This window comes from Crinia signifera, chromosome 12 (assembly GCF_055691185.1).
Source record: "Crinia signifera chromosome 12, ASM5569118v1, whole genome shotgun sequence".
NCBI lineage: Eukaryota > Metazoa > Chordata > Amphibia > Anura > Myobatrachidae > Crinia > Crinia signifera.
The window spans coordinates 84635767-84651380 of record NC_139228.1 but is presented as its reverse complement, the minus strand read 5'-3'; the positions used below and the strand labels follow the sequence as shown (position 1 = coordinate 84651380).

At 46.9% G+C, this 15614-nt stretch overlaps 1 protein-coding gene across 2 annotated transcripts in view; it reads left to right on the top strand.

Annotated features, from left to right (window-relative positions):
• CHAC1 (ChaC glutathione specific gamma-glutamylcyclotransferase 1) overlaps positions 1 to 6115 on the top strand; it is a 29740-nt gene extending 23625 nt beyond the window's left edge. The window contains exons 1-3 of one of the 2 annotated variants that reach the window (XM_083166231.1): positions 1794 to 2433; positions 3362 to 3397; positions 3738 to 6115. In XM_083166231.1, coding sequence (XP_083022357.1) covers positions 1987 to 2433; positions 3362 to 3397; positions 3738 to 4145 — 891 coding nt within the window. In that variant the 5' untranslated portion in view covers positions 1794 to 1986 and the 3' untranslated portion in view covers positions 4146 to 6115. Of the gene's footprint in view, positions 1 to 1793; positions 2434 to 3361; positions 3398 to 3737 lie in introns of those variants that run through there. The other variant, XM_083166232.1, reaches the window with a different exon arrangement.
• The last annotated feature ends 9499 nt before the right edge of the window (positions 6116 to 15614 follow it).

The following is a 15614-nucleotide window of genomic DNA, read 5'->3' as shown; positions in this document are numbered from 1 at the left end:
GACTTTCCCACTGATACCCCTTTTAGACATACTACCCGGGATTTTGGCCAGGTTTACCCGGGATTTTCAACCCAGGTCACTCCCAGGATTTTAGTAACAGACCCCCTTTCACACTACACCTCAAATCCGGGAAATACCCGGGTAGACCCCTTTCACACATAAGCCAGGCTTTTCAAGCATTTCAATGTTTCATCATTAAAATGGGACACGCCCCGGCAGCAAAAAAAAGCAACATCACAGGTTTAAAACTGAAAAACCCGGGTAAACCCATTCAGACATAAGCCGGGTATTATACCCGGGAGTTAAATACCGGGAAAAACCCTGGTCAATTGCAGGTGCTCAGTATCCGGGAGTGAAATCCCGGGTATACCCTTTCAGACATACACTAGTCCCGGGTTTGAGCGCGTTCATGTGAAAAAACCCGGGATTTTCGCGTATGTCTGAAAGGGGTATAAATTTATGCTTATCACCTGTAGTGAATCCCCTTTCTTATCAATAAACCTAATTAGAACAAGTGAAGGCAATCAGACGTTACCAGGGAAGTCCAGGAACAGAGCATTATCTCTTTCCAGGAATGGGTCATGTTGGGGGGCGTGTCATTCTATAACCTCTGGTCTATTGGCCTAAAGATGCGAAGATAACAGCTTGCCAAGTCTCAGAGTGCCCGCCCTGCCGAAAAAATGCCCCCCCCCCCCCTTATCGCCTCTCAACCATGTGAGGGGATGTGTTATGAAAACACATCCCCTCGCATGTGCCCGCAGCAGGAGAAAGCATTGAATCATTTCTCCAGGGCTCTGTGATAAAGACAGGGCGGGCACACTGCGTCACGGCCACATCTGCATAGGAATGCCCATGAAACAATGGACGTTCCCATGTCCCAGCACCGCCACCGTCCCAGTCCTGCCCCCACCCCCCTGTGGGAGCGACATGCCGATTGTAGGTCGGCACAAGCATGCGCAGTACTTCACCATGCATTCCCCGTGCGAACACGCAGGGGGTCGAAGGAATCAGAATCAGGGTCTATGGAGGTCATTCTGATTGACCCGCAAAACTACGAATTTCATCCAAATGCCAGCAAACTCACAGGGGAGCGATTGGACCAGAATTAGGGCCGATGTGTAGTTGCCCCACATTGCATGCGGGGCAGAAAACATTCAATGGTCGCCGACAATCAAATGATTTCTGTAGCACTCACAGATCTAAGTCGCTCTCTGGTGTCCTAAATCTGTGGCATAGCTGCACAGGAAGAGGGCGGGCGGCTGACATCCGGTAACATCAGCTGCCCGCCCCCAGCATCCGCGGCACCGCTGAATTTCCATGGAAACTTCCAGCGTTTTCATAGGATTGCCCATGAAACTCTGAGTGTTAACATGGGCACTATCCATGGCCATCGCCCCCACGCCCGCACTGCTGCATGTGAACAGGGCGGCAAATTTTTAGCGCCTGCTCGCACAAAGCGGCTGCACATGTGCATAAAAGTATATGCCCATACACAGTAGCTAAACATCGCTCCCCTGTGCAAATGCGCAGGGGAGCGATCGGACCAGAATTAGGGCCTATGTGTAGTGTATTAGGGCCTATGTGCAGTTCTGTTACCATTGTAAAACTATGGCAAATACTGAACTATAATATATAAATATACTGGACGGCTAATTGGCTCCCAACAATTTAACCCTAGAATGTCTGTGTGCATGTTCATGTGGTAGGGAATATAGATTGTAAGCTCCATGACTGGGGCAGGGACTGTGTGCATGCTCATATATTCTCTGTACAGCGCTGCGGAATATGTGTGCGCTATATAATAACTGATAATAATAATAACCAGAACACAGTATTACTGCATTACTGTGACATATACAACTAAATGTTCTTCATTCCTGCAATATGATACATTTGCCAGCAGAAACTGTGACTGTAACCGGCATTATTGTCCTTTCCTGTGTATTCTAGGTGCCTAGATCCCAGCAATAGAGCAGCCAGTGCCTGATGCAATCTTCCCTCTGCTTGCTCTATGGGCTGACTGACACCAGCTCGGGCAGTTGCATCATACAGGCGGCTGAGAGGGGAGGGGGACTGTCAGCAAGAGACAGGCAGGTGCGGCGGCCAATCGGCCGGCAGCAGGGCGGGACGCTGGGCGTAGTGCGGCGCTGGGATTGGATGGATCCCTGGCAGTGCCCGCTGGCTGGGCGTGGCTACAGAGTAAGTTGTGTGTATATAGGATCCGGCAGCCGCTTGCATCAGTACCACTGTGTCACCTGTCCTGTAATGCCCAGCACCATGGAGGAGCACGGAGAGTCCCTCTGGATATTTGGCTATGGCTCCCTGGTGTGGAGGCCGGATTTTGAATTCACTTCTAGCAAAGTTGGCTTTGTCCCTGGTTACAGCCGCAAATTCTGGCAGGGGGACAGTTTCCATAGGGGCAGCCCGCAAATGGTGAGTATTTATCATCCCTATCGCCTGTGCTCAGGCAGCTGGTGCTTGTATTACATAGGTCACCTGCCTGGGTGTTCAGGGGTACCCTCATATGTCTTCTTCTGCCCACTCCCATTATGTATTATTATTATTATTACTATTTATACTTATTGATATTATTATTATTATTTGTATTACTATATAAAAGCCTTATTTGGACTATTTAATTGGATATATATATTTTTGTAGTCGGTATTAGTCAGTCGGGTGTGGATTATTTGGTCGACAGTGGATACACTATTGGTCGACGGTGAAAAAGGGACACAGGCTTGCACTAGGTCAGCTTTTCCAAAAGGCTGACATGGAAATTGTCGACATGCGATTTTGTGTGTCTGTTGACATGTGTCGACATGGGCTGGCGCCCGATTAGTATAATGCGTACCCCGCATGGTGCCTCGCTCTGTGGGGACTTCACACATACCATTCCCAACTGCAGTCTACACGTTTCGTAAACTGAACAATTTATCTAACTGTAAAAACGCATGTTGACTTTTTCACGGGTTGACCGTTGGTACGTCAAGCTTTTGTTTATCTCGATCTAGTCCACAATAGCAGTCGACTTGGACCAGGCTTATTTCAACGTTGGCCCTCTAGCTGTTTTGAAACTACACATCCCAGCATGCCTTGCAATAGTTTCAGCATTCCCTAATAGCAAAACTGTGGCAAGGCATGATGGGACTTGAAGTTTGACAACAGCTGGAGGGCCAAGGTTGGACATGCCTGTCTTAGAAACTGTTAACCTAAAGGGAACCCAGTCAATCTAAATAGAGATTGAACAATGTTAGGGGTGAGAGAAGGGCCTGCTACAGAATTATATTGCACTGAATGATACATGTACTGTAATGTAATATATAGCATTCTCATTGGCTATCCTTCTTCTGTCTTCCAGCCTGGGCGAGTGGTCACCTTGCAAGAGGATTATGAGGTAAGTTTAATTCTGTGAATTTCCCAATTTTCTCCAAAGCAGTGATGTTTTATTGCTACCTTACCCAAATAGAAGCGCTAGTGTAATACCCTATTGTGTGGCCCCGAGGACTGCAGCGCTCTCCCTACTTACTGCAGCTGCTTCATTAAGACAGAAGCCCTGTAATTCTAGGTCTTGTGCTCTTTTGGGGCCACTAAATGTAGCTGACATAGTCCTTATTACCAGAGAGGAAATGCTTAATATAAACCTCTCCTGGAGGTACTTCTGCCATTGATCAGGTTGTTTCTTGTCTTATAAACGCAGACGTACAAATAATAATTGCGCCTTTGTTTTATTGCAGGAATGCACGTGGGGCGTGGCTTATGAAGTCCGCGGACAGCAAATTGAATCATCGCTCCAATATTTAAACGTAAGAGAGTCCGTCCTGGGAGGCTACGTAAACAAACTGGTCAAGTTCTACCCTCAAGATGAGGGGGAGGATGGGGCGATGCTGGCCCTGGTGTATATTGCCACTCCTCAAAATCCTAGCTACCTGGGACCAGCCAATGAGGAGGACATTGCAGCTCAAATAGTAGTGTCAAGCGGCCGAGCGGGCCACAACATAGAGTATCTCCTACGCCTTGCGGACTTTATGCATAATTACTGCCCGGAAGCTGAAGATAAACATCTGTTCTCCATAGAGGAGGCTCTGGTAGCCATTTTACCCTGCCTATACAGCACAGATGACCCCTCGACTGTGTTCTGCTAAGAATGACTTCGCTCCGTTCATTCGTTGAAGTTGGAATGACATTTCTCTACGGTTATCGAGTCTTCACGTTTCCAGACACCTCATGGACAGTGCTTGTCTGAACCCCAGATGTTTGACCCATTGTTCTTTTCTCCACCGCCTAACAGGTCCAGAAAGTGTCCGGTACTCCCAAGCTTTGAATAATTGTAGTCACTACACTTCACCACACCTGATGTATCCAAAGCACTTTCCTGTACTGTATATGTGTTTGCCCCGAAGAGCTGGCCTTTTCGGGAGCGCATACACTACCTGCCTACCTCTGGGTTCATGTCATCACTTATTACTGGGTTTATGTCTGTAATGAGTGTCTTAGAGGACAAGAACAAACCAGAAATAAGCAAGTCCAGTCCTAAGTTGATGGTTTTACAAAGTGCTAATTGTTTCTCTGACAGATAACTGCCAACTAAAACCCTCACACTGCCCCCTGCTGTTCTGGAGGTTGTATTTTTATTATTTTAATAAAATGGTGCAGAATTAGATTTTAGAACAGCATTTCTGTAACTCGCTCCTCAAGGCACAGTCCAGTCTTTAAGGATATCCATGTTTGAGCAGTGATGGCTAAATTGAAATGACTGAGGCGCGAACTAACCATGGATATCCTTAAAACATGTTAGGTTGCCTTAAGGAGCAAGTTTGGTAAATACAGTTCCAGATGGTGCCGCCTTGGTACAATTGTCTCCCAGAATGCACGAAATGTAAACCTGCCTTCTAAGACTGTAGCAGTATTACTTATCTAGGGATCCAGTGCGGGTATATGCCACTGAAAGGCAAAGTGTTAGGACTCTGCACTGAAGTAGGGACGGCAATTGACCATCGATGATTTGAAATCATTGATGGTTTATGGCTGATGTCGAATACTTTTGCCAGATGGTTTCCCTCCATCGATGGCACAGCAAAACCGATGTTTTGCTTTTTGTTTTTTTTCCAAGTGCCGGGACACAGAGCATACCTCCGACACCTGTAAAGCCCACCCCCATGTTCCGATTGGCCCATGGGCAATTCAGTCAAAGAAAATGGATGACCAGCGATAGATAAAACTATCGCTGGTCATCCATCACATAGTTTAAAACTATCGATGGCCAATTGCAGTATCGCCATTGATGGCGACTGCACCGATGGCCAGCTCTACACTGAAGCCGTCAGATGCCAGCAGTGAAAAGATTGGACCAGTGGAGAAGCGGCCCAAGACAACCAATCAGCTTGGAAGTAACAGTTATCAAGTGCATTCTATAAAATTATACATAGCAGCTGATTGGCTGTCATTGAGAACATCTCCACTGTCTCTCTTTCCACTGCTTCATAAAGAGAGCCCTGGATTTCCAGAACGGGAAAGTACTGCGGTATCGCTGCTAAGAATCTGTCTTCTTGACTATGGGGAGATCGAATTCTCATTATCGATTTTTTTATATATATATATATTTAATAGCGTAATAAAATGATTTGAAGCCTATAATGTGTAATTGGGAATGTGCAATAATGCAGTGGAGTAAAGTTCTGTAACATCCCTGGCTGCCAGGAACAAGCATTAGATACTGTGTAGCGTTACTTGGTTGTAGCCAATTTGCAGCAAAAGGTGAACGCTAAACATTTAAAGGTTACAGTTAGCGTTCTGTGCGGTTCTGCAATGAGCCTTTATAACCAGCCAAGTATTGTTGCACGGACTGTTACATTCCGTGACTTGTATCACTAGGTAAGGACTATTACTGTGCCGGAGTCCTTACACCATTACGCCCCATAGTGCAGGACTTCTAGCACTAGGGAGCCTGCAGGTAATTCCTGACAGTTCCTGGCTCTGCGGACACTTACTCCATTGTTCTGTATTTGGAACATGTACATGTCACTGTTCCTTAATGTATTCCATCTGTATGTCCTGTGTACTGTATGTTTTTTATACACTTCATCAGTAATAAATAGAAAAATATGAAATTAAACCTCTCTGGATGTCTTCAGAAGAAACGTATGTATAAGGTCTAGAAATGTGACCAAGGGCCTAATGCAGGTCAGCTCGCTGTGCAGGGGTCATTCGCTGCCTAGCGCGTCCATAAACGCCGCCCGGCCGAATGCTGTCGGAGTCCGAGCAAGAGTCATGTGACGTCAGGTACCTGCTCCGAGCAAGTATCAGCCCGTTCCAGGGGAATGCCTAGCACATTGTATGGGGACACCCATAAAACACTGGGAGTTCCCCTGCTGCTACCCCCTACACACCCCAGACCCTCCCTCCCTGCTGTGAACGGCCGGCAAGTGTTTAACTCGCCGAAGCCGTTCGCTGCCGGAGTTTGCACACCGGGGCTGGGGTCGTATCCTGAATCGGCCCCCAAGTTATAATTCTGCTATTCAGCAGCGACTTCTATCTTTTAAATTCCATCACCAGCTCAATAGATGGAGCGGGTGCCGGGACAGGTTCATGGCCACAAGCGGCCGCAGGACTGCGCATGCGTAAAACCCTCGGCTTCTATGGACTGCCCGCCAGTGTGGATCCCCGCCCCTGTTCTCAGCCGATCACTCACCATCAAATGTTTTTCCCCCGGTTTGCCGCCAAGTAGACTCACCTGGCCCGGGAAGGCCGTGAGGATATCGGGACCGCTGCTGACAGGACGTGACCAATAGGTCAACAGTAATTATGTCGACAGTAAATGGTCCACTATTGGCCACAAAAGGTCGACATAAGAAATGCCTGACATGCATTATGTCGACATGGTCAAAAGGTCAACATGAGTTTTTCACTCCCCCCCCCAATAAAAAGTGTCCATGTCAACAACATCAACAAAAAAACATTAAAACTCATGTCGCCTTTTTCCATGTTGACATATTGCTTGTGTTGCTTTTGACAATGTTGACCTTTTTCATGTGGCCACATCAATGGCCGAGCGCCGCCTGCATTTTATGGGCACTCCCAGAAAATGCCAGAGTGCCACTCACAAACACTGGCCGCCTGTCAATCAAGTTGCGAAAGGCATGCGTGGTGGTTCGGTAATCAGCAGAGCTGCGAATGGGTCTGAATCAGGCCATAGTCTTTCAGTTAAAGTGCTAGTTCCAGGTATTGGTCACAGTAAATGTAAAATAGGGTAAAGCTGAACCGTATCCCTCCCTTGTTAATGTCAGAGCCATGTGAGTGCTAATAAAGCTGATTGAAATGCGCTATTTTTAGCTCAGAAGAACTTTGTTTCCACTTCCTGTTTCCATCCTCTGTAACCTTCTCTTTACGCTTCAGTTTTATGCGCAGTTTGTAGACTTCCTCCTTTGTATGGAACTTGCTGTCGTCATTTGTCTTTTCATAGTAAATTATAGGAACAAGGGGCCTTATTTTGGTTCATTCTTTCTGACAAAATCCTTCTTAGATGGACAAAGCCATGTGCACTGCAGGGGGGCAGATGTAACATGTGCAGAGAGAATTAGATTTGGGTGAGTTATTTTGTTTCTGTGCAGGGAAAATACTGACTGCTTTATTTTTACACTGCAATATAGATCTCACTTTGAAGTAAAACCCCACCCAAATCTAATTCTCTCTGTACATGTTACATCTGCCCCACCTGCAGTGCACATGGTTTTGCCCATCTAAGAAGGATTTTATCAGAAAGAATGAACCAAAATAAGGCCCAAGATTACTATCATTAGGGTGTGTATGCAATGCCCTCTGGCATGACTACAGGGGTGCCGGACGGCTCCCCAACAGTCATTACTCCGACATTGGAATCCCGACTGCTCCCTCGTGGGGGTCCGCGACCCCCATAGAGGGAGAATAAAATAGCCGACTAAAGCTGTCCTAAAGGGCCCTACATACGAGGAGATTTGTGCCAGAGATTCATAACGGGAGATTTCAAATCTCTCACAAAAAGTGTTTAGGTGACTTCAGGGGAATAAATAAGTCTGCAAATTTAAGTAATGGGTTGGAATAAAGCTTGGGGCAGTGTCGTCTTCTTTGTCTATAATAGAAAAATAATGAAATAATGGGCATGACCAGCCCCAGGCTCTTGGAGCGGTCCTGGTTCCCAAAATACAGAGGACAAAGTGAGTGGGAGGCCACCACATTTTGGGGACCAGCACCAGGCTCTTGAGCCGGCCCTGGTTTCCAAAATAGTGGGGACAAAAAGAATAGGGCTCCCCCGTATTTTGGGGACCCGCACCAGGCTCCACTAGCAGGGGGTGTAATGCCATAGCCAGGGGAAACGTTTGATGCGATCCCGTGGCCAACCCTAACATTACCCACCCTAGCTAGTCAGACCAGGCCGGGAGTTTTTGGGGAGGTGGGGATCCCCCAAATAAAGGGGTCCCCCCTCTCCAGGGCACCTCAGGCCTGTGCTGAAGCCGGGGCTATCCCCTGCACACCTGGGCGGTGGGTGCAGGGTTGATATCTTGATACCACAGGTACCAGCATGCGGGGTATTAGAGACCCCTGGTACCTAAAGCCCCCCTGTAAAGGAAATATTATTATACAAACACAAACAGGGGTCTTCACCCTTATGCAGTGAGAGTGTTCATTTAGGCACTACGGGGGAGAGGTAGGGATCAGGATTAGGGATATTGGGGAAAATACCAAAATGCCACTGCTGAGACACAGGGTATACTGTACCCCAGACCCCCCGGCCAGAGCACAGTGACATCACTCACTCTCCTGAGGACAGTAGAGGGGCTGCTGCTATTCCTGCATATGACAAGATAGATGGCACAGTACTATGTTATTTTGCTTTGTGTAAGTTGTCTTTGTTCCACTATAAGAAAGCGTTAGACGAGAGTCATCTCCCAATTAGGTGCAGCTATAACAGTACCCAGGGATTATTACACTAGTTCAAATCTAATATGTTTCAGCCAATTAAATGTAATATACAGAATCCATACCTTCCAACCTGACCCGTTCCAGGAGGGTCAAACTCCTCTCTACCTGGACTCCCCTCTGAGTTTATGATTGCATGCACCCGTGCTAAAATTCCTTTATTAAATATTAAAAAGTTCAACACAGGAGACGCCAATACTGGATTAGGAGGAAGGTCCTGATACAGAGCATTTTGGGTCTGTTCACTAGATTGTGCACACTCGCAGCATAGTGAATGGGTCACGGCCGGCCACCCGAATAACCGCCCTCCACCCCCCACCCCCTTCCTGTGCATGCCGCCAGTTGTCTGCATCCAATATCGGCGTTGGTGGGGACCTGGCCCTCATCAACAAGGTCTTACTTGTACATGGTCGGACGAGGGAGGGGGACGCTAACAATATTGAGTTAGGGTTGTCTACCCTCCCTGGTTAGGGAGGCTCCCAAAAATTGTGCCCCCAGATATCGGCGCCCCGCGGCAACATTCATTTCCCGCGATTCGCGGCTTTCCGGGGAGTGGCGGAGCTAAAGATGCAAATTGCTTAATTTAGTCCGGCCCCCTTCCAAAGACCCGCAAATTGCAGGATTTGCAATACTGGGGGGTGGGGCTTGATAACGTCTGACAGTCTCCTCTCCGCAACCCTGTATTGAGTGCACACACTAGAGCAGTGGTTCTCAACCTCGGTAGAAGAAAAATCAAGTCCCACTTTTCCCTCGAACAAGTCGGACCTGTGTATGTGGACCTTAACACAGTAAAGATGGCTGCAGTAGCGCATTAGGTTGGAAGTCTCTCTGCGGCCTCTGGGTCCTAGTGCCTACTGGTTGCTAGAGAACAGTACACCATTTATTTCATGATTATTTTATAAATGTCTTTTATGATATATGTGCAGCACAGAACTGTGTTCCATATATCTTTTTTTTCTATTGGAAGTGTGTTATCCTATACGTACTTATTGTTACCCTATTAACATTTAAATGATATGACCACAATGTAAAATGATTGCAAGAAACACAACAAATTGCAGAATGAAATCCAGTAATATCAGTTATAGGACGGGCACAAGCTGACGAACCACAACCAAGACTCTGTCCATGTGATCCGCCTGCCAAAGGCTCCTTCCTGCTGTCTGCTGCTGTTCTGATTTGGAGGCACACGCTGTACCATCTGCTTTCTCAGCTGCGCTGCAGCACTCTGGCAGGGGACATTATGTTTATGATTTTGGATGTGGGTTCCATGAACTTGTGCTTCTAAGAATACATTTATTGGAATGGGATTAAAGGTGAAAGGGAACAGATTCATAACAGGAACTGTCAGGGTGTCCTGACCGCGCTGCTTGTTTCTTTGTTTCTGTTACATGATGTATATCATAATGCAGGGGTGGCCGACCCGGTCCTCGAGATCTACCAACGGTCCACATTCCCCAGATCCCCTAGCTTTAGCCATTACTCACTGTCACAATTTCAAAAATGCTGCATTCATTCCTACTATAGAGCCACAGGTTGCCGGACGGCTCACCGACAGTCGGGATTCCGACAGTCATAACTCCGACGACGGAATCTCGACTGCTCCCTCGTGGGGGTCCACGACCCCCATAGAGGGAGAACAAAATAGGTGGCGAATGCAGCTCGCCACCGTGTCTGCAGCGTGGGGAGTGCAGCGAGCCCGCAAGGGGCTTCATTGCGCTCCCCCCGCTGTGCAGTCGGGATTCCGACGTCGGGCTACTGTGTTATACCACACCCGAGCCACAGGTTGCCTGAAAAACATGAACTGTTGGTAGATCTTGAGGACAGGTTTGGCCACCCCTGTTATAAGGGGCAATGCCTCCCAATGCCCTCGTATGCCACAAGTGACCGCTGTACCGTGACGCCGTACTGCATAGTTCTCATAAAAATGGTAAATGTACCAAAATTGATTATAAATTTGTATGCCTGACAGGCAAGGGAGGGTGGGGGGAGCTGAAACTTCTGCAAGAGGAAGTACTTCCTGAAAGGACCTGTCTATGATATACCCCTCTCCCAAGTTCACGCCCCTATGCTCTCCCATTGGCTACCAACAAACTGCAACCAAACTTTACACAACTAGCAATCATTAACTCCTTATTGCAAACACAAAAATGAAAGCCTCTTAACTACACTCCGGCTTAGGCAGCCCTCGCTTAGGGCGAGATGTATCAAATGGAAAATACGGTAAAACCCCGGTTTTACAGCATTTTCCTATGTATCAAAAATGATACCGCACTGAAGGGTATCGCCACCTTTGGGTGGCGATACCCTATAGAAGCCTATGGGCTTCTTTTCGTCACCCGCCGACGCAAACCCGCCGCCTCGCCGACCCCCCCTCTGGCTTACCTTCCTGAAGGGTCCTCCTGGACCCTGGAAGGTAAACCTCTCCTCCCCCTAGTGATGCAGCTGTACGTCCTTCCGGCTGCAGGGGGGAGGAGGAGGCACCGGGGACAGCTTGCTTAGCTGTCCCCGGTGTGACGCCGCGTGAGGGATGCAGGAGACGGCTAGGAGGTGACGGAGACCCCCCGCACACCACATTTCAGGTATCGCGGGGGGCCTCCGTTACCGCACCGCGATGCCAGCCGCATATGTTAGTACATATGTGGCGGCATCGCGGCGGGGGGGGCACGAAGGGGGGCGATGTATTTTAATACATCCCGCCCTTAATCTTATTATTCATATTCTGAAAGCTGTTTAATTGATAGTGTAATACTGTACTTTCAGTGTTGGTGGCACCACAGAATTGTATAAAACAAATTTACTGTGCTGATATGCATAATATCAATACATGTTGTATTCATTCTTGCACCCTGAACTTTTAGCCCCGCCCCCTCAACACTGTGGTGCAGGATTTCACCGGTTCGAATCTTCATCCTGCCCATTTCCCAGTTAAGTGGGCGGGATTCGGGAGAGTCTTCCACCCTTACCGGGGTTCGGGAGGCCACCCCAAAAATCATGAACCTCCCGCAGCTTCCAGGCGGGTGTCGCGACTGTGGTCAGAGCTTAGAGCTTAGAAATGACCACAGGCATAGGGGCTGACTGGTATACGAATTGGTGCAGTGAGAACACTGATGGAGTCCGGGGAACAATAATGACAACAACTGTAAGGATATTGGGGTATGGTGCAGTGTAGGAACACATATGAAATCCAGATAATAACACAGTCTCAGGAAATGCACTATGAAGAAACAGCAGAGTGGTACGGGCCCTTGAAGACTTGGAGGAATGCTGTGGAAATTGGGTCCAGATAATAACACAGGAAATACTTGAAGAATCTTGGATAAACCCTACCGATGATGATCAGTGATGAAAGTGGAGGGTCACCGATGTTGCAGGAGAATCCCCCATGGTAGATATCAATGAAGAATAATGAAGGAGCTGAAGAATCACACATGGTGCTTGGAAAACACTGATGGTGGAACATCGATTGAGTTGAGGAATTACCGATGGTGCTTGGAAGTCACCGATGGTGGAACATCGATGGATCCAGGGGAGCTGCACACTTCGAGCAGGATGTAAAGCTCTGGAGAATGGTTCCTAGATACAGGTAGCACAATCTGATCAGTAGCACTGGCAACTGGCTTTACTTATCCAGCACTTATATAGCAGCAGGGAAGTGGTGATTGGCTGGGCAATTAACACTGCTGAGAGCCTCACAGGATAGGCTGAGAAATACCATGTGACCAGGAAGAACATGGCTGCTCCCATGTTCAGGGAATTTGTACATGGTGCATGGCTATGATAATGGTGGGGGCATGGAAGCCGCAGGAGACAGGGGCTGACAGACAGGCATGGATTGGAGTGCTGCGCTGGGAGGCTGCTGGATCACTGATACAGAAGCACTCTGTGAGTGGCGGATCCCTGAACTGCGGGCAGAACGCATGATGGGAGCATGTTCTGGAATGCAGCGGCAGCCTTGCTAAACACTTGGAAGGTGAAAGTGGAGCCCGGCGGAGCTGGTTTTTAAAATATGGTATGTGTCGTTCCCCCCCCCCCCCCCAAATCTAATTCTCGCTGCTCAAGTTACATCTGCCCCCCCCCCCCCCCCTGCAGTGCACGTGGTTTTGGCCATTTGAGAAGGAATTTGCCTTTACGAGTGAGCCAGAATAAGGGCCAATATGCTGCACACTGCAATGCCATTGGCCCATCATGCCCCCCCCCCCCCCATATTTTTCAAACCAGCACCGGCCTCCAATAGCCAAGGACGTAATGCAACAGCTGGGGAATACCTACTTTCCCCTTGATGAAGTCACATTGATAAAACGCGTTGGGTACTGCCTGCTGACTCCTCTTTTTAGATATGTCACAACGCTTATTATCATAATATATATTTTTCAAATAATTCTTATGAGGTCCACTTTTTAGGGATTGTAATACCTCCCCCCTTCCTTGCTATCATGCGAATATTTTAAGATAGATATTGTTATTCTTTTTGTGTTTTTTAATGTGATTGCTTGACTTACTTTAATAAATATATTTTTAAAACATTTTTTAAGTTGGCTCTGTAGAAAACATTAAGTCGCTGAACCCCTATTCTTTACATATATAGATATAAATATAGACACACACACACACACTTATATCGTTTACTGTAGAATACAGAGACAGGTTTTACCAGTCTAACATGACGTAAGACTTGTTATAATCATACCCAAGAGCAATATGTTCAGGACATTCACACTACGAGTCCTGTTTACTATGTATCATGCGTCTGTGCCAGAATTAAAGGTATGAGTGGCAGCTGATTACTCAGGATAAAGAATGACCATGATCAACGTAACCGTTGGTAAAGTGAGAACCTGAATTCTGACATTACAGACCAGGAATAGGCAGAGTAATCCAGAATGGGAAAGAAGAGATTGCAGCGAGAGAGTTTCCAGAGACGTAGTCTCCAACCGTAATTGGGCAGGAGCTGCTGGAAATAAAATACACCTCCTGGAGAGCTACTAACATTACAAATAAAAATCTTGCGAATAATTATACAACACACTGTAATGCTTATTACACATTATACCACATGGTAATGCTTATTACACATTACACCAAACACCGTAATGCTTATTACACATTATACCAAACACCGTAATGCTTATTACACATAATACCACACGGTAATGCTTATTACACATAATACCACACAGTAATGCTTATTACACATTACACCAAACACGGTAATGCTTATTACACATTATACCACATGGTAATGCTTATTACACATTACACCAAACACTGTAATGCTTATTACACATTACACCAAACACCGTAATGCTTATTACACATTACACCAAACACGGTAATGCTTATTACACATTACACCAAACAACGTAATGCTTATTACACATTATGGCACATGATAATGCTTATTACACATTGTACCAAACACTGTAATGCTTATTACACATAATACCACACGGTAATGCTTATTACACATTATACTAAACACCGTAATGCTTATTACACATTATACCAAACACTGTAATGCTTATTACACATTATACCAAACACCGTAATGCTTATTACACATTATACCAAACACCGTAATGCTTATTACACATTATACCACACCGTAATGCTTATTACACAATATACAACACACTGTAATGCTTATTACACATTATACCAAACACCATAATGCTTATTACACATTATACCAAACACTGTAATGCTTATTACACATTATACCAAACACCGTAATGCTTATTACACATAATACCACACGGTAATGCTTATTACACATAATACCACACGGTAATGCTTATTACACATTACACCAAACACGGTAATGCTTATTACACATTATACCAAACACCATAATGCTTATTACACATTATACCAAACACTGTAATGCTTATTACACATTATACCAAACACTGTAATTCTTATTACACATTATACCACACCATAATGCTTATTACACATTATACAACCAGCGGCGTAACTATAGCACCGCAGCCCCCGCCACCACGGGGGGGCGCTGTGCATGTGGGGGCTGCGGTGCTATAGTTACACCCCCCCAATCCCCCGCAGACTTACCTATCTCGCTGGTCCCGGCGGCTCCGTTCTTCTGCTAAGGACCACCACAAAATGGCCGCCCCCATATAGCACACAGTTCTCTGAAACTGTCTGCTGTATGGGGGCGGCCATTTTGTGGTGGTCCTCAGCAGAAGAAGAACGGAGCCGCCGGGACCAGCGCAATAGGTAAGGCTGCAGGGGATTGGGGGGGGGGGTTTTGCATGGGCGGCGGGGCGGCAGGGGATTGGGGGTGCTTGGCGGGGCGGCGCCGCCCTAACGGCGGGGGGGGGCGCCCAAAACTTAGTTACGCCACTGTATACAACACACTGTAATGCTTATTACACCTTATACCTCTCCCTCATGTCACCTAGCCCACATTACACTGTTACATTTTTTGGGAATCATCAGCACCATTTCCCAGCACTTTACCAAGTATAGTATCTCTTACTAACTGCTCTGGGGCTCATCTACATTTGGATATAAGTCATTTTAAAAGATTTCTCTCAGATGTAGCAGTACACACCAACGCTTCTAGGTGCCACGTTCACAATCTCTTATCACAATCTCTCCATGGCCCTTATTCTGGTTGGTGCGGCCGGAGCCGCACA